Source organism: Platalea leucorodia, assembly GCF_965183815.1.
Source record: "Platalea leucorodia genome assembly, chromosome: 4".
Classification (NCBI taxonomy): Eukaryota; Metazoa; Chordata; class Aves; order Pelecaniformes; family Threskiornithidae; genus Platalea; species Platalea leucorodia.
This window is the reverse complement of record NC_138826.1, coordinates 84,790,557-84,810,907: the sequence shown is the minus strand read 5'-3', so window position 1 is coordinate 84,810,907 and position 20,351 is coordinate 84,790,557. Positions and strand designations below refer to the sequence as shown.

The 20,351-nt window shown below is 39.6% G+C and overlaps 1 protein-coding gene across 2 annotated transcripts in view; it reads left to right on the top strand.

The window, feature by feature from the left end:
* Positions 1-20,351, top strand: part of NAV3 (neuron navigator 3) — a gene marked incomplete at its 5' end in the record, with an annotated part of 269,575 nt that overhangs the window by 62,418 nt on the left and 186,806 nt on the right. For both annotated transcript variants that reach the window (XM_082311047.1, XM_082311046.1), the window contains 2 exons: positions 16,745-16,862; positions 17,584-17,636. In XM_082311047.1, coding sequence (XP_082167173.1) covers positions 16,745-16,862; positions 17,584-17,636 — 171 coding nt within the window. The remainder of the gene's footprint in view (positions 1-16,744; positions 16,863-17,583; positions 17,637-20,351) is intronic.

Here is a 20,351-nt window from a genome sequence, read left to right as displayed (position 1 = left end):
CATACCAGTTTGTCTGGTATATACGTATGCATATGTATGCATATGTATGCATATATAAACAGAATATGCACATATAAATAAATATGCAAAACTCAGAAATATTTCAGCATAGTTACACAAGGTATATATTCTTTGATATATTCCATTGCAGTTAGTTGACGTATTGGTTGATCTGAGCTGCTCAGGTATGGGAGCAGTGGAGGGCACGAGAGGACTCATCTGGGAATATGAGCCATTGCTGGATGCAGCCCTGCTTTCCCAGAGCTCCCTTCCTGTGTAAATGCCCACTGCTATTGCTCTGCTTCATCCTCCATGTCATTAAGCTCTGGGATGCATGACTCGCGTGGTAAGGGGGTGGGAGTGACATTCCTTCCCCACCACGGTTAGTCACTGCACGTCCTGCACCTCAGTGCTTCCCCTGAGTCACCCTGTGGCCTCTGTGCCACCCCCTGTCCCAAGAGCTCCCTTCCCAGCTTTTGCTGTGCTTCTGGGAGTGCTGTGCTTTGTCTGCCTGCCTTGAACTGATTTTGATGCCTGGCAAAGATGACAGTGTTAGGGAACGCAGTTCATACCACCTAATTCGACATGAAAAAGGATTAGGGTAAAACACAAAGTTCTGAATGGCATTAGTGAAGCAATTGATCCAATGTAGAAACAAGTCAGCTTTTTAAGTATCTGCAAACAAGACAGGGCATCAGATACTCGTTAGTACCATAAGCTTACAATAAGCTGTGATGAACACTTCCATTTCTGCAGCAGTGCCAAAGGGAGATGTGGTTGGTTGGTTGGTTTGTTTAGATCCAGGCCCTAGTTCTTACTCTAAATGCAAAAATCCTTCTGTTTATATGTTGTCTTCAGTGCAGCTATTTCTGATTTCTTGTGGTACAGGTAGGAGGAGGCCAAAACCCAGAAAATATAATGTAAGTGCCAGCTGAAAACAGATGAATGTGTTTTAACTGCTTTGTGAGGAGAGGAATGTTATTTATTTTTTGCATAAGTATATGCTGCAGTTGGACATTCTTAATGGAAGTGAAGAGGATCTTCCCTGTGCTTGACGTGATGACATAGGGCATTCTGCTGGTAAATGGACTTACTGAAGTATATTGTGAATCCTTTGACTTGAACAGCTAGTAAAAATTTCAGATCTTAGTAGGTTATTCCCAGCAGAAGGAAAAAATGAGGAATTTTTAAATGCCATTTTCTGCCTTACATGATCTTAGGACACTCTTCTATCTCAAAAGGAAAAAAACCCCAAGTAATCTGGGGCAATCTCCTTGCCCATATCCCAAGACTGTTTCAGCCATGACCTTAACACGAAATGTTTATTTATTCTGCACATTGATACTATTCAGGTTAGTCTGTGATTTTTGTATTTCTGCAGTGGTTTTACTGTTCCTGAGTTTTGTCTCTGCTTCTTCTAGTCAGCTCTTTTTTGTTTTTCTTTGTCCATCATCTCAACCAAAACAATTTTAACAAAGTCATTCTGCCAAACTTATTTGAATCTCTGAGAGGCCTTGCATTTGCCTTTGCTCCAAGCAAAACTGTATGCTTAGCTGTCTCTTAGAGTCATACCTTATCTCTTAATTTAGAGATATCTTCAGAGAGACATCTTAAGAGATATCAACCTTCTCTCTTAAGAGAAAAAAACAGTTATGAAACCTTTGATACAAGGATCTTAGATGAAAGGATATCTTCTTTCCCAATTGTTTTTTTCGTAGTTCTCAATAGTTGGTACCATAGGAAATACCCCCTCCTTGTGTGGAGATTTACAACACATCATATAACAGACCTACATGCATCAGTGGACTGCTTTTTAAGCCGTCTGTGAAAATTCATTGAAAAAATGCTTACTGTAAATAGCCTTACATTACTATACAGAATACAAAACAGTTCTGCAGGAAGATGTTTTATGGTCAGAAAAGTGTTTGAGAGCCACTCTTATTCTGGCTTAAAGGTAAGACCATGTACAAGTTCTGTCCTTACTGCAGTGCCATAGCTCTTGAACTTTCTCAACAGACAAGAGTATGATGAGAAGCGATGTTGATTGGTTCTATATTTACGTGTAGTTTACTACTTTTGATGTGAATAGGTTGTTATATCTGCTACCAGGTAATTATAGGTATAGGGTTTTTTTTAGTAGCATTTGTCCCTCAGATTACCTTAATGAATGTGTTAAATGAACCAAGTGACAAAGGCAAAGTGATGGCAAAAATAATCTTTCATGCAAAAACAGGAGAAGTAATTATTAGTAAATATTTTATATCTTGGTTCTCTCCAGGCTAAGGGCAGTTTGCTTTTCCCAAAGCTGAGTGAAGAAAGTAATATCAAAGGGCATCCTAAAGCTTAAAGATGGTGGTGCCAGAAAGGAGAAGCATCACTGAGAGTTAGTAAGTACAGAAGGACACAAATAGGATAAATACTACTTTTGAAAGGCTGCTGAGGCTTTTTACAAAAGCGGATGTGGTGTTCAAAGGGACAGAGCACTTCCAATCTGCTCGGCCAGGAGAGGTGAATATGGAAGCCCTGCAGCTCCAGGATCCCTGTGGGCTGCTTCAGGGTTTAAGAGGCCATTTCGCCCGTGAGGGGCACGTGGGCAGGTTTAGAGTGGGCCAGGCCACGTTGCATCTGGCATGGCTCTCTAAAATCTCCATGGTCACAGTGACAGGAGGCCAGGAGCCAGCACCTTCCAGCCAGGAATAGAGAACAGCCTGAAGTGACTTTACAAATTCTTTCAAGGAACATCAAAAATTTAGGCAATGGAAAAAAGAAAACTGTTTTTTGCTTTAAGTCTTTGTTCTGCCTCCTGACTTTGAGTGAATAAATACATGACGTTTGTTTAGAAGTGTTTGGGTTTCCCTGCAAACTGAGATTCTGACAGCTTTCCACAGAAAAATCTCGCTTGTGCCAAATTCAGATGGCCCAATCACTTGAATAAATGGCGTAAGAAACTAGGCAAGGCATAACTAGTCTGAGGTGTTTGTACTGCCTGTTCCCATGAAGGGCACCAAGAGGAGTGTGCACACAGCAGAGGATTTGCACAGCTCTACAAGTTGTGCTCTGACGTCACACCTTCCCCAAGTTTTGTAGCCTTTCTGCACATGGTCTTGCTATTCATTCAGTTGTTAGATTCTTCATGAACTCTGCTTATACAGTGTATATTCAATGATTGGAATATATATAGCTAAAAAAATTAGATGATAACCATACTATCTACCTGTGGATTTAAGAAATTTTCTGAAGTCTTGGCTTTCTTTTTGGGTCTTTAGGTTTTCATAGGACAAGCTAAAAAATCCATCCAAATACAAAATGTAGGTTGTGGGGTTTTGTGCTTTTTTGAAAAAATATTTTACCTAGTAACTGCTGAAGGACATCTGTGAACCTGTCATGTAAACTTGTAAACATCTGTTTTACAAAGAGTGGACAACATGCGATTATATGTTCATGCTATCGTTTTTAAATAACCTTTGCTTCACATCAGATAAATTCAGATGGGTTCTTTATTCTGTGGACAGTTTTTTGGTTGAACATCACTGCAAGGCTGATTATGCAATATTGTCATGTGCCCTCTGTATCACTGCAGCTGTTGTGTGATTGGAATTTGGAGCATGGTAACATAATTAATTGAAATGTCCCATTCTCAGGATAATTATTTACAGGAGTGTGTGGTATCACTGAATATCATTGTGAACATTTTAAATACCATTTTTACGATGTAGTATTTTTAATGGCTTACAATACAAAACTCTTTAGCATTTATATGCTAGTGTATGTATTTTACTACAGTGTTTTCGGACATTTTACAGTGTTCCTTGGGGATCTAAATCCTGCAAGTGTGTTTGATGTGTACCGAAGTCACCTGTTCTGCACTGCGGTATAAATAACTGTTTATAAGAGAATACTTCTGTGGATTTGAAGTTGAAGAAATACAGAAGAAATACATCTGCACAATAGAGGGATACATAATATTTTGGGAGAGACTCACTTAAATCTAGCTGAGTTGGGACTGTTTTACTATAAAAAGAGAAGCCATTTGCCCACTTTCATTTTTCTTTAATGTATGGAACATCTTTTTCAGTCAAAGAGAGACAGATGAAACTTAAGTGGTTCAGCAGATTCTAGATCAGAGCTTGAGACTTAAAAGAGTTTTACTGCTGTGACTCAGGAATAATTATTAGGCAGATAATGCAAATACCATTATAACCTGTAACAAGATAATGACAGTAACATAAAATGAAGCATTGATGTAAGTATGGGATTTTATTACTGATAGTGAAGTAACATGAACCTGCCCAGGGCCATCTGGTGCAATGTTTGAGAAGCCTTTCTGTGGGACTGCACAACTCGAGAGGTACATCAGTTCGATAAAATTTCAAACTTCACTTTCCACTCCAACTTATAGTTCCCAAATGTATAAATTCTTCAGAAGCTGAAGAAAAATCCATTAGGGTTCTATGTGTTTTCAGGTAGTTCCTCCAAAGCATTTCTCCTTATATTTCCATCCGAAATGAGAGGTGTTCAAGTCCTACTAAAAAAGGCAATCCTCTATTATCAGAGGCCTTCAAGAACAACTGTAAGAATTTAAGGAAAAACTTGCTTTAAGGACTATTCTGTTCCATACTTATTTTATGCACTAAATAATGTAGTAAATGCTTGGACTTTTAACAAAGGATATCCTTTGTACAGTAGTTCCTGAAATATGAAATATGACCTTCCCTCCTCCCCCAAAGAATTTAAGTTCCTATGACCTACTTCACTTGCATTTTAGGTGCCTATAACCATCATTCTCATCCTCAGAACTCCCACTCAGCAGCTGCCTATTTTGGCAGCACTTATAGTCTGTCCATAGCTATCCCAGGTTTTTACATTAAGGATCTGTATAGACGTGAAATTGTACTTCTGAGAGGGCTCAGAAGCTGCGTTGGCTCAACAGAGTCAAGCACCTTACCAGCAAGGTTTATTTAAAGGGCAGGTGAAATAAGCACCTGCCTACTGTAACAAAATTTAGAGCTGGTAAAAAAACCCCTAGTGTTCCAGGATGAAATATTTATTATTCATTGGCAATAATTGTTTCCTGTTTAAAAAAAAAAAATAAAAAAGCTAGCATGATTAAACTATTTTTCTTCTTATTTTATCAGGGAGTTAGAAGGTTAATGGGAAAGGTCAGAAATTGCTTTTAGTTTTGCTTGTTCTAAAAAAGTAGACAAAATTGAGAGCTGTCCATGGAAGCCCCCAAAGTAATACTCCACGTGCCTCTGCACAATTAAAGCAGCTGTGTGGGCTCTCCTGGAGTGCCAGTCTTCTCAGACAGCGCTACCTGAGAAGCTAGTGGTGCCATTAGTGTCATCCCGCACCACAGTCTGAGAAAGCAACTGAGCATAATGTGGGATAGGGCACAAGGTGGTAGGCTGCTGGTTTAGAGACTCATTTGAGAGGAGACATGATGCTCCTTTGCTCATTTCTGTTTCTTACTTACATTAGCAGGACAAAATACAGAAAGGCTATTGGAAGGAAAGGCTGGAGCACAATCTCTTCTGCCCAAAATGAGTGCTGTAATCTCTAGTCAGCAGATTTATTTGTTTGTGTTTTCAGTGAGTTCCTTTCTTCTTCATCCTCTGCTTCCTGCTCACAACTTCCCAAATTTTGAATTATTTTCTGCATAGTGGTGTGGCTGCAATGAGAGTATCCCCTTCCTAATCCTTTACAGAAGCCTTTAGTCCCAGGGGGTGATTGTGTGGGAGGTAGAAGATATGGATTTAATTACATTTAAAGGCAGTGGCCCTTTAAAGTGAGCTAGTCAATCCCTATCCTTCATTTCTAGTCTGTTATCCAAGAGACGGGGTATCACTAGAGTGTGTAGTTTAAAAGGAAATATAGGACAGTGAGTGAAGAGTTGCAGATGTGGAGAGCAGTCCCTTCAGGAAGAGGGTGGTGGGTGTCTTGTGTACACCCAGTCATGAGGACCCAGAGAACAGACCTCAAACACAACAGCACCAACTGTTTTGTGTCCTAAGAGATATGGGTTTGGCCTTGAAGTAAAAAAAAACCCACCATATGCCTAGAGCTAATAGTATCATTTGTACTTACATGTCAGGTGGTGGCTATAGGGGGGAAGAAAAAGAAAAATGTCAGTTAGTTGCTGAGCTTCCATTTTCACACAGGTCTCTCAAGGCCTTTCTTTTCTTCAGGTATTAGCCTCTTGCTATTCCAGATATGTAGTAGATGCCAACAGATCATTTGATTTGGATTTTTCTGTGCCTGGAGTCAGTGATGACAAGCCCTTTGATTTGCATGTATGCCCAGGACTTGGAAGTGTTTTCCAGCTTTTGGTCCCACATCATCTGGTCAGTTCTTTCTGTGCCCTAAAATTCATGTCATGTTACTGTGATAAAACATTAAGAAGCAAAAAATCTGCATCTTATTTGTAGGAGAGGTACAGATATCATAGTTTGGGTACTTGTTTGAAGGAACAGGGTCCAGTGTTTATGCACAGGTGTCTGTGTGAGCAGACCTATAAACCTTACCTGTCTCAAAGCCTCATTAAATAATTGAATGTTCATTTCTATCAGGGTGGATCTTTACATAACTAAGCCTTGATCCTTCATAAATGGCTTTGGAATCTTATAACAGAAGATACTACATATAAACTTCAGATCATTATCCATCTTAATTATTATCCGTTATCTAAACCTCCTTGGTCTTCAGACCTGAAGTTCTCATATCAGTATGTCAGTACTCAGCATAAGAATGTGCTAGTTTGGTATTTAAAAACTCTTTCATTAAAATCGGTGTGCTTAACTGTTGTTAGAGTTATTTTCCCTTTTTTTTGGCAGGAGGAGTGGGTCTTGAAGTTGCTATTTTAATACTCAGCTAAGAGGGTTTTTTCGTTGTCTTCAGAGGTAAATCGTAGGTGGAAAAATTTTGAGTCATGAATCACATATCTTTGATGTTACTTTGGGGGGCGCTGTAGTCCTATAGAAGTGTGTCACAGAACACAAAAGGTGGGATATATGTTAGGCGATTTGCGTGGGAGACTGCAGATTGAACACAGATGAAGGACAGTCCCCAGGTCATGAGGACCACCCTTCCTGAAACACTGCCTCTTTCCATGTGATGTGCAGCCAGAGCCTTCACTAGAGGTGTTTAGGCAGATTCCCTCTTTATAAAAAAAAGGAAGGGTGTTCAGAACATTTTTAGTAGGAATCTAGAATTTTTCTTTCCATTGTATGATCCTTCCAGATCTGGTTGTGTTACAAAAGCTGTATATGAGACAGGTCTTTTGTTAAGAAATGAGGAAGATTACAATATCGAATCTCATATGGGATGAAAAGTCTTCTGTTGTCAAAACTATGATAAGATTATTATCTTCTCTTTGTTATTTAAGATTACTGACTGGCAGAATTTACTTCATACATAAAATTTATTGTGCTGGATGATTGTTAATTTAAGTATTGCTATCATCAGAATGGGCAGGCGTTTATTATAGGCAGTGCTTTCAATGGTGATCAAAGGGAAATAAGTCCGAAAGTGATAGTTCTATTGTACGGAGCTGTGTCCTTAGTCTTTCAAATCCTGAAACACTGTTTTACATTTCTTGAACTGAAGAAGTGTGTGTGTAGGCTGTCATCTGTGTAAGCATAATTTCATTTCCCTAAGCTCCAGCTAGGTAGCAAAAGGCAAAATGGTTGCACACACATGACCATTGCCACTCACACATTCACCACCAAGACCTGGTTTAACAGAAATTAATGACAGTAAGAAGAGGCTCATATCACCTATGCTCAAAATCATTAATATATTTACTTAATATTAATGTTGTGTTATTAGCACCTCACTGGTCTGCTGAATGTGTGCAACACATTTATTAATATTAAACTCATAGAGTTGGTGAAAAACAACTTCTAAACATCAAAGCCCAGAGAAAAATTAAGCATGAGTTAAAGTGTCTTGTTATAAAATATGTAGCTCAGAATGCAAACAGTTTATTTTTTTTATTTTGATTTGCAAAGTTATTCTTCCACATGAGAGGAAACCAGACAATTCAAATCAGTTTCTAAGCCTCAAAAAGTACAAGCTAGATGGAGACTTTATATTCAAAGTTAGTTGCAGTCTTATTTGCCACTGTTTTCTCACAAGAAAAGAACAAAAGTATGTCTTAATATTTTTGCATCTTTATATATCAGAAATTTGCCTTCCCACACTTAAAAAGAAGTGCTGGAAAAGAGCATTATTTTGATCCCTGGGCCAAGTTCTTTAATGCCAAATTGCAGTGTGGAAAGAACGTCTCTGTCCAAGTTATAAATCCTTAAAATGAGCTTTGATGGAAAATCTGGAGTAGTTTCACAGTGGAATCTCTTCAGCTCCATGTGAGGAGTCCCATTGCTGCTTTGCTAAGGCAAGTGCCCACTCCATCCAGGAATGGTCTAGTTGATACCAAGAGTGGCTTCTTGCTTGTGAACAAAAAAGGAATCAACAAAGCAAGGATGTTTTTGTTCTGAAAATTACTTCACGATTTCCAGTCAGGTCTGAGATTGTAGAAGTTTTTTCTCTGTTCTTCTGTGTTGTTGTGATATTGGTGAGCCACAAAGGAAATCTGTGCAAATTCAGTTCATTTTTCCTTTTACAGAAAACTTAACTTTACTTACTGTGGGTTTGTTTAATAAAGTGAATGCAGGACTATCATGAAACTTATCCTGGCAGTGACAAGACATTTATGAGACATAAGATTCATGCAAGTTTAGAGTACAGGAAGTCTCATTCAGGGGAATGGAATGGGGCCTCTGGTGTGGAGGGCCATCATTGCTATCCTGGATGCCTAGAAAAGCAGAAATATGGCTTTCTTTTTACCCTTCTTCCTTTGGACAGGCACAGCTGCTCCTTCCCAGATCAGCTGTTTCTTCCAAGGGAGTTCTCTTTAGCCAGGAACTGTCACAGACAGCCACGGCTCAAGCTTTGGGCAGGCTTGGATGATGTTCAAGTGTGTGTGCACATGCAGGAGAGAGAGGAAGTTTCATATATTTCAGTTCATTTATTTCTATTAGAGAATGCTGGCACTGTTCTTTTGATCAAATTAATTTCTTCACACTTCACTACTATCAAGACCAAAGCATGTCCACCCCTTACATTTGTCACTACTATAACATTACACCAGCTTACAGAAGCATCTCGGTGTATGTACCGCCACGCAGCACAGTCAGCAGCTTTTTCTATCACATTCTCCCTCTCCCCCATCACTTCTGGGACACACACGTCAACATTAGCAGGAAGGGTTGCTCTGTAGGGAAAACCAGTTTGGTACTAAGGAACCAGCAGCTAAGGTACACGTTTTAGGGATGGAGGGTTGCTTGGATTAGTTCTCGTTTTGTTGCATAGACTAAATGCCAGTTAGTGAATGGAGTGCATTAAGTGTGCTCTTGAAGCATCTCTCTCTGTTTCATTTCATGTGAAGGGGATCTCTGAGAGACCACAAGTGATAGGAGACTGCCTTTAGAAGCACACTCTTTATCTGAAATAAAACACTAAGACAGATTCACCTTCTGAGTGGTGGCTCTAGGTGTAACACTTAGGCCCAGCAAGGAATCCTGTTCTTCCTCAATCTAATAAAATTAACAGAAATATTAGTTACAATCAATGTATTATGTAAAAGCTGTATTGAATAGTAGGTCCTGTATTTTATTGTACTTTCACTAAACAGATGCTTGAAGCGTACTTCAAAGTTAGAAAATATATCTAAGAAATAATTCCAAAGTTGTACAGGCACGTATATGGAGTATTTATATCAGAAAGTCTCGAGGTTGGCTGTTTTGGAAGATTGCTCTGTGTGGCACTTAGTATTGTCTCTTGTTAATTCAGGAAGCTCAAGGCCAATATTAATAACCGTGGTGGTGTTGCTCCCTTAACAAGTATCGCTTTGCAGCAGCACAAGTCTGCAGAGAAGCAGTTGTCTGGTTGGGTCCTCTGCAGCTGCAGGATGAATATCTGGCTCCTTCCTGTGGTACTTGATTGCTATTGCACAGGACTGCAGAGTAGCTGCAGTAAGCCAATAAACAAAACAATATGATTAAACTGTAAAGCAAATCGGTATGATTCTTTTCAAAGGATGAACAAGGTCTATAAAGAGTTGGATTTTTAACTGTGCAATACCCAAATGACTTAGCAAGCCTTACACACATATACACACACACATAAGAGCCTTATACTGTTACCTTTCGTCTGGCACAGATGCATCAAAAGTCTTGCCCCCGTGCCATTGGTGAATATTGGCCTCAAACACATGTATTAAATTAATTCTGAGTTGGGATTTGGTAAGAAATGAGAAGAGAGCACATTAAGTCAGTACAAATGTTACTTCGGTGATTAGATCACAAACTGTAAGTGAAACTTGGAAATATAGAAGAGCCTCCTTAAAGCTGGGCAAGTCATCTAAAGCTTGCCAGTGATTATTGAAGAGTATTGTTTCTCGTCATTTTCTTAGCTGGGATTAGTGGAGTTTTATTTAATTGTATTTTTATCTGAAAATTATTGAGTAGTGTTGATGGATACATGCTGCTATTTACAAAATAGAATCATACTATAGGGATTCTGACATTTTGGTTAATTGGTATGTATGCCTCTAAATGGTTTCTATTCCTTAACTTGTAATTGTTCTCATTTGCTCAGTGGGATTTAGAAACAGCGTTTGTGGAATGTCATTTAATACTAATTTCATTTTGTTAAATGAAATGCATTGGCTTCCATCTTGCCAATAAATTAAGCCACTCTAGTTTCATTTTCTGGACATATATTTTTAATTGTGTAAATATTTTTCCTTCTCATGTAATTTGCTTAATGTTACAAAAAGTGCCACCCCTAACCCCCAGCTTTACTTTGTAGTAAATGAGTTGCAGTGTGTTTTCTATAGTCTGTTAAATCCGGACATAAATTGGATGCTTGATCTGTCTCTTATGGCAGTCTAAATGTGAACCATTGTTTTCAAAGTTAGCCCTTTTCCTTGCTATGTGGAGGACTGAAACTAATAAATTATTCTTTTGCAACCCAGAGAAATAACCTTCAATAAGAAAATATTTAAAAGGTCAGATCCTGCCTTCCAGTTAAATTTTCCGTAGTGTAGAAGCAGTGGGAAGGAGAAAGGCATCTCATTGCAATCTGATTTCCTCACCCTATTCTATTGCTAGTCAATGCGTTCTCTTTATAAATACAAGCAGCTTCAGGGACGCTCCAACACGTGTTTTGCTACCCACAATTTATTAGCCAAGAATAGCTACGTTGAAGTAGAGTTGTGGTCATACCCTCTCCTCTGGCAAATCCTCTTCATCAGGGACTCTGGGACTGTTATGTAGGCTCTGCTGGGTATTCAACATCCACGGTAGGCCACACACTGGAAAACTGCCCAGGAAACAGATATACAGCCTTTACGGCCCACTTTGTAGCATACTGGAGAACAACAGAAACGAGTCATCAGTCTTCTACAAGCGTGATTTCAACGAGTGTCTATGGGCGAAAAGTTCTGAGTGTTATCAACTATCAGTTGTCTGCAATGACAACATTTTAAGCAGAGTAAATACATTACACTAGAAAGTCACATAGCCCTTTTATTAAGTTAACAGTGCCATATTTCCACTTTGGCTGACTGTTAAAACTCTGGCGTTGGGGCTTTTTAATAATTTCATTTTCCTTTATTCCAAATATTTTAAAGAAAAAAAAAAAAGATTATGAAATGTGTTGATATAATCCAAATATAGAACAAAAAAGATTGTGCTGTGCTAAAAAGTAGTATTGTATATTGCTGTGAACCATTGCAACCCAAGTATACGGCTAGCAACATTTTTTGTAACAGGTAACTTTTCCTTCCGTTTCTCCAACTCTTGTTTGCTACAAGACAGAGAGGAAAGAAAAATCTGTGGGAAGCTTGCTGTTGCCTACAGATTTCTTTTGGGAAATGGAGTTCTTAAGAAGAAATGGAGTTCTTAAAAAGCCTCCCCACCCCCAAAGGTATTAGGGTGGTATCATGCACAGAAGAGAAATGAGAGTGAGCACTGGGGGACAGCATTTCAATTCTCTCATGCTAATGAACGAGGATACAGTTGTCTCCTAGAGAGTGTTTTAAAGGACAAGTGATGAGAACTGGATACTATCTGTTTATTCCCACATATCTAGGAGGGAAACTTTTCCATATAATGGACAAATATTTAAATATTTTTCAAATATAACCTATGCTCCTAAATGGCATGGAAATCTGTCACGAGGTCTTGGCATAACTCAGTTGGCAGCAACTGTTGTTCTTCCTAAGCAGCAGCGTTGGCACATAAGGGAGTGACAGAGGCATTCTCTAAGTATGGAAAGCTGTCTTCTCGATAGCAACAGGAGACCATTTTCAGATCTGAAACTCTATATTCTGTAGCAAACAAAAATATGCAGAAGGATCCTGATTCTTGGAATATGCATTTTCCCACCAAGCCTATTTATAAAACTGCCTGATAAAAAAGCATATAGAAGAAATGATTGCAACTCAGAATATCTGGGTTATATTCCCAGCTCTGTTTGTCCTTGAGTGAGCCACATTAAAAAAAAAAAAATCTGCCAAGAAAGCCTTTATACCTCAGTTTGCCCACATCTACAAAAATAATAAATAAATAAGAGTGATCTCATTTGTGCCTGGAAGCATGTTGAGATGATTTTGTGGAAGATGCTAACGAAGTGCCGTGCATTAATATTGCATTAGGCTGACTGTACTTGTGAAATCCATCTGACATTTCCCACTCGACATTGATTGTGGGTGGTAACATTTCTGTATTAATTTTAAAGAGGATGCATTATAGCACTGCTTAATGTATAATCACACGGTTTAGGATTAAAGCATTTTCTAAGAAAGGCAGTAACCTGTGAGATCCTCTCTTTTTCACTTCGTTAAACTACTGCATTACAAAGTGTATTGTTTCATTATGGATCCTGCCAAGCAGCTCTACTGTGTTCCTTATAGCTACGTGTGAAGTATCGAGGTGAAGTTCATAACTATATTTGGGTATCAGAGTTTATTTCCTCTTCTCTCTTGAAGGTTAGCATGACGAGCGGTTGAGGAATGCTAGGGGAAACCGTCGTTAACATGAGCAGGCTGTGCCCGAGCTCGGATTGCCCCGCTGAATCCTGTTTCGTGTTGCAAGCAGTTAAATCACCAGGCGCCGGGATGGGGCTCGGACCACACAGACACAGGATCGGGTCTGTTCCATTATCGTGTTGCTGAGCCTGGTCCTCCGCGTCACAGATAACAGCGGCTCTCCCGTACGTTGTCAGCCGTCAGAGCCTAGCGTTGAAGTCAAATACTCCCCGGTCAGAAAGCCTGTAAAGCAGGGTGGTAGGAGAGGAAGCTTGGAGAGGAAATGAGTAAGTCAGCAGCCCGGCCCAGCGTGTAGCTGTAAGGCAGGGTTACTGGAGCAAGCAGTGGAGCGGGGAGGAAGTGTTGCAACGACTAAGCCTCGTGTGCGTTTTCTTCTCTGAAACAGCCTCATCACAGAAAAATCTAAGATAAGAGGATTTTTGGGAAACGTTACTGTACAATTAGTGCAAGACAAAATGATCTATTGCTAGTTCTGAAAAGAGGGGGAGCATGCACAGCTCCTCCTTAGAGGTATGTAGCACCCAATGAAAGGGGAGCATCCATAAAAAGCAGACTGCCGCATGAAGTTACTGATTTTTTTGTCTTCAGTTCTGCTTGACTTTTCTGTCCTTTGCAAACTGAGTATTGTCAATGATGATGCACACTGGAGCTTTATGTTTTCCCAAGGGATTTAAGATAAAATTTCTAAGAGGTGCATAGTTACATTGATACTTAAAAACTGTGGAGGGGGGGATTCTCTATTTCTCATGACATTTGCATCAGAGAATTTCATCTAAAAAGAATATAGTGGCATGTGTACATTCTTATAATTTCATGTGTATATCTACATGCTTTTCATTTTTTACAACTGACTCCTGAGCAGTTGGGTCCCTGGAAGAACGAGATGAATGAGAAGGGCATCCTATGGGGAAGGGGGAAAACAGAAGCAAGTGGTGATCCCTGCGGAAAGAGAGGAAATTAAATGTGACATTCCATTGCCAACTGGGTGTTGATTTGCTATATTATCTCTGTCAACAATTCTTTGCCTTTTTGATTTTTTTTAGAATACTTCTGAAGTGAAAAAACTCCTCTTTTACCACTCCTTCCTCACAGTATTTTTTTTTCTACCATTGCATGACTATCAAAATATTGACCACCAGTAGAGTTTTGGTATGATGTGGATTATCAACCTTTCTTTACAAAACACTGTTTACAGTCTTTATGCTTGTCACTTAAATTAATGAGAAAAGAAAATTATGAAGGGGGTGGATAGGTGGGTGAACTCCATTCTTTGAATGCTAGATACTTGCAAAGCAGCTGCTAGAGTGAATTTTCCCTGGCTGCTTAGTGAGAGGATAGTTCAAATTGTAGTCAAAATTAGGATTGGTACACCAGATTATGTGTGGGTGTGACAAATGGAAAAGGAAATGCTTGGTAAAGTATTTTTATTTGTAATGTGAAACTAACCTAAAATAATATTAGTAGGTATTAAATTCTGTATGTTCCAGTGGATCAGTTTCATTGGAATACAGAAAATAGTTCTGCTTATAGTAATAGCTCAGAGAATATTTCTGAGACATTACTTTAGAAGAATGACTGAAGCTGAAATACTAGTAGTAGGGAACACATGATGCTATGGGTGTGGTATGCATCTTTTATCATCCTGATTTCATATTGTTCTAAATATGTGTTTGTACAATCTTCAGAGACTCCACATTAGCATTCGTTATATATGGTTATACAGTTGAAGAAACACTTTCTTAGCTACAGTTGGCTTTTAAAAACATTTTAATGGAGCCTTTCATGTCACTCACCTGTAAGAGCAAAAAAAAAAAAAATATCAGTCAGTGAAAACACAGGTGACTGAAGCAGACTTCTGGGTGCAGCAGGGAAATTTAGGGCCCCATCTAACAGCAGCACCCTTTGGCTATGGGAGAGCTGAATCTGCTTCCACAGTTTAATTCTGTGGAGTTATCTAAAGTTGTAAAGCTATCAAGAAAGCTATGGCAAACCAGCTGGTGATCCACCTGCAGGAATATGGGAAGAAACAGGGTAGACCAAACAAGTTACAACTCTCTGTCTCTTTCAATGAAGAGGGAGAAAATCTGTGACAAAAGTACTCAGAGAGCGAAGGAGTCCTTAGCATGTGAAAGTGGACTGAGTGGTGATACTCTTACTGGGCGGAAAGTGGTTGTTGGTTCTCTGGGTAAGACTCTGGACTGGGAATTGCAACCATTTTCCCGCCCTGGCTTTGCCACAGATTTCCTTGGTAAACTAAGCAAGTAGTTAATGGCTTTGGCCTCAGTTTTTCTGTTCACAAAATGGGATTCTGACCCCTTCCTCCCAAGGGTCTGTGAGGTTAAATAAAAGGATGTTTATAATGTGAGCTCATATTGTTTTTATGGAAGAGGTGCAGTTTCAACATTTTCAAACAATATTCTCAGCAGAGAAAGAACCTTAGATATTGTATTTACTTACACAGTGATGCTGTTGTACATATATGCTTTCTCTCAGTGGTAACATCCCACAGTAGTGGGAGGTTCTGTATAAGTCCTCTTTTCTGGGGTGAGGAGAGGCCAGCGCTGGCTGCCACGGGCCACTGATACCCTCCAGCTGTGTGACACCCCCACATCAATTTCTGCTAGTCCACTGGGACACCCCGGGATGGTGTGAGCACCTCTTGGGGTGCACTCTTCCTTCGGTACATAGGTGAAGGTGTCTGTTCCTCTTATCTCACCCTAAGTGAACCTGGTTCCCCTTGTGTGCCCACCATAGGTGTTATCAAATGCTCTCTCTGTGTACGTATACACCTTATGAAATGCTTTCAACCTCTCTCTTCACCACCACCCCCCTCTTATTTTGGTGGATGTAGTTCAGCTGGTCCTTTTCAACCTTTTGTTGATAAGTGCCATTTTTGTGCTGCCTGTTGCTAAGTGTTTGGTGCTGCTCAGTCTCACCCTTCCCCCCGCCTCTTTTGGCAGAGAAAAGACACAGCATATTTCCAGAATATATGCTCTAATTCCAGCGCCGAGACTACTGTACATCTGGTGCTCTCAGTCTCCTCTGTGCACATTACAGCACTCTGAACCATAGGCGAGGGGACAAACGACATGTCCCCGCGTGGCAGGACATGGTGATTACTGCAGGAAGTGTCTCAGAGGCATTGCCAGGCGTGGGATTGCCAGCGACAACCCGATGAACTCTTACCAAAACACAGGCGCACGTCTCTGCTATCACTTTCTCTTAGGCAGCCCCAGAGTGTGAAAGTTGGTGGTGGGGCGTGCGTAGAGGTAGAAACACGGTGGGAGGTGGAATTGCAGTAGATGTGACTGATTTACGACAGGAGTTTCCTTTACAGTCATAAGGGGAATTTTGCTTGGTCACAGCAAGTTTGAACCCTCATGAAACAGCCTGAATCATTTGAAGTTAAAATAAAACAGAGAATGGCAGGGGGAGGGGCATGGCCCATTTTTTAAAAAAAAAAAAAAGGCAAAAAACACAACGTTAAAATTGTTTCCTTTGGTGCTGACTTCTTAAATGGGAATGTGATCCAGAATAGTTCTGCTGTGCAAGCCAGCATTTGTTTTAAGAATTTTTATTGTCTTCTTTTCTCTCTTCCCCCTCTCCCCCCTGCCCTCCCCCTCTGCTCTGCAGATTTACACTGACTGGGCTAACCACTACCTAGCAAAATCTGGCCACAAGCGGTTGATCAAGGATTTGCAACAGGACATTGCAGATGGAGTTCTGCTAGCAGAAATCATCCAGATCATTGGTAAGACCAGGGCTGAGAGAAGCACTGCGAGCTGACTCCTTGCATGGGGGAATATATAATTCAAGTTGAATGTATTTAACAATAAGATGAACCCTGAATAATACAATTTGACTGGGTCCATATGTCTCTGATATTTGTGTGGTTCATCCTTGTCTTAATTAAAAAATATGTTTATGTGAGCATGTTTGGAAGTGGCTGTTTAACCATACTTTAAATGGCCAGAACTGTATCTTACACACTTTGAATTGTCAGAAATGAATGCTCCATTAAACCATATGTCTCCCATGTGTGCATTTTGTTAGTTGGAGCGGCTCATACTTTCTGGGATGCCTTGAAACTGTATCCTGACCCTGCAAAGACAATTGTGGAAGATTTCATGTCAGCAGTTATTTTGCAGGGGCTGAAGAATTAGCAGCGACCTCCTTCGCACTTCCCCCTTTGCATGATTTGGCATGTGGAAGCAACTGCTGCTAACAAGAGTGTTGTTACTGTACGACTGAGCTTTACTTAGAAAGGAGCTCTGTGTCAACAAAACCCTGTGCACTTTATTGCCGTGTCTTTTCTGCTCTTCTTCCTTCTGTTTTTTTTTTTTGTTTTGTTTTGGTTTGGGTTTTTAGGTCTTCTTTTTTTTTTTTTTTTTTTTTTTTTTTGGCCAGGGGGTGGAAAGGAAAGATTTATCTCATTGTTTACTTCTGCTTTTCTCTTCACTGTTTTTGTTTAGCAAATGAAAAAGTTGAAGATATCAATGGCTGTCCCCGGAGCCAGTCTCAAATGGTAAGAATAAAATATATTTTTAGTCTGTGTTGGCACCTCTGCACTTTCCTAAAATGCTTTTTAATAATGATTTATTTAAACTGTGAAAATTATGTCCCACGTTTACCATAAAGTCCTAATTCTCATATAATGTTCCTGGTACTCTTTTTTCCACATGTGCTTAGTGTTTGTCACTTCATTTCTGTGCTTGTTAACTTTGGGTCTTGAGGTAACCCAGCAGCAAAAATTCATCACTTCTAATTAATCCAGAACTGCCTTAGCAGACCTGTTTGTCTGATAATCCAGATAATTTCATTTAACTTGATTTTTAAGGGCAGTAAATCCAAGAATAGATTTTTAAGTGGAGTCTTTGTGTCTGGAAAACTGGTTTGATGAACAAAACTTGCCAAATTATTTTTGAATATAAATAGCCTTTTGGATTGTCCACTGTAAAGTCCAGTTAGATGCACTGACTCCAAGACTTTCAGAAATAGCACTTTAGTCATATAGCTCTCTGAGCTATAGCTGACAGCTGCTTCAGCTGCTTAAAAACATTTTAATACAGGCAAGAAGCATTTTGTGACTGTGATTCATATGGAGTCTTATTAATCTTTCATTGTGTTTATGGCTAGTCAACTACATTTAATAAGATAAAGCCTTCTTAGAAGGCTGTGGAACTGACAGGTACAAAATCTGAGCCTCAGTAACATCACCATGCATTTACTAAATCATTTGCAGTTCCAGTCATGCTCCCTCACGCTGAGGACTTTGCCTTTCTGTTCACATCCAAATAGTATGTGAATAAGGTGCACAATTGTGTAGCTGGCAAGGATTGTGGAGCATAATGGTTTGGATGAGCTTGCATAATAGCAAACTGCTGAAGCTGGGCTTAAAAATGGAAATGGAGTAGAAAAAAATTTGCATTTATTCAGTGTATTTTTTAAAGGGGGAAGGTATTTGCAGCTTTTTTCTGCAAAGCTGCAAAAGGTAAAGGGAAAAATTTTGAGTACCAGTGAAGTGAATAAGCGGGTCTTTTGGTTCTTACTTTTCAAAAAATGCGCAGGTTTAGAATAAGTTTTTTCTCTGGCTTTCAGGCTTTTTGAAACAGTCCACAGTAAGAATATATGCAATTTCCTTAATAATAGTTATTATTTTAATTACTCATATTACAGCAGCACCTAGTGGCCCCGGCTGAGAAGGTTGGGAACTCCAGAGTGGAACTCTAATATTACACACACAGATCGAGAGATAATCACTCTCTACTTTAATCACATTAAAACCTGCCATTCCAGACAGACAAGACAAACAAGAAGAGACAAAAGCACAGAAAAGTGATATGATTTCCCGAGATTATGTAACTGGTTAGTGACCATCTAGGACTGCTTAGGGACTCACCACTCTGGTGTCTATCGAGCTTCATTTCCATGAGAGAAAGCCCAGCTGCAGAGAAAATTGTTCACTCTAGCAACGTTTTCATCTCCAAAGCGACATTTGTGTACATTCCCCATTGACAGGTAAATCTTTATGTGGCATAGGGATTCTGGATTTCATCTCTAGCTCTGCTGCAGTTATGGGGGAAGCATGGTCAACGCATGCTCGTGCCGCAACAGTACCTGTAGAAATCTCTTTACGGCCATCTTCCTCCTCCCTTAAGCACATCTCTCAGCTCAGCCAGGCCGAAGACTATGTCTCAGGTGCTCTGGGTCTCAAACCAGGTGCTTCGAACACTCCTGTACGTAGTCATACATCAGTGTTTGCACAATGCTAAGGTGTCACATTTAGTCACTTTAACTTCATAGAATTAGAATATATTTTTTCATCCTTTTTTGATTTGGTCTCTTTACTGTATTGTTTTATCCCAACAGTCTGATCAGATTATTTTCCTGCCTTTTGACATACCCATTTCATACTGCTGATTTCTTCAACTGAGCTCGGAAATCAAAAATGTACTGAAGTTAAAGTAATTCAAACTTGTCAGCTTTCCTCTCAGAGCATCTCAGAGACCTCAGGTTTTGAGTCTGCTCTCCATTTGTTTCCTTTGGGTTGTGCACTGATCTAGCCTAGCTGAAGATACCATCACATTTTCAGGTAATTTCTCTTGGCAGTGCTCAATTTTGTTAGCCCGCCCGGTTAATGATAGGCCAATTCCCTTCTTCTTGTAGCAGTGGACTCTTGGGTGTTTGTAATGTGCAGAAAAAAAATGTAACAGTGGTCAAAGCTAGTTTACATGTTTGACATATGCCAGTATGTAGCAATATGTCCTGTCAGGATTTGTCAGAACATCAGCCATCAAACCAGCAACAGTCATGATATTCCTATAGCATGTTCATTAGCCATTCATTCACCACTTTCATTTTAACATTTTTAGTCAATAAACCTCAAGAATCCCACCACCCTTTTCTTTCACATATGTTTTCATGATCCTTGCTCTCGTAACTGGCAATTAAGGAGAAATGTTTTCTATATTCATCTGCCATTTGATACCCTTCCCGGGGGGGTGTTTAAGACATTTTATTAGCTTAAAAGAAGCTAGAGAGCACTGACATGGATTCTCTGCTGCTGGAAACACTCGATATCCCCTGTAGATGTTACTGATATCAATTCATAATTAATCACTACCAATATTCCCAAGTTCTGTTCCACTCACCATTTAGTTTTCCTCTTGCCAACGGCTTCATCTTTCAAGTGATTTTTAAGGCATCTCAATTCAGCTGTTACCTTAATTCATAAACATCT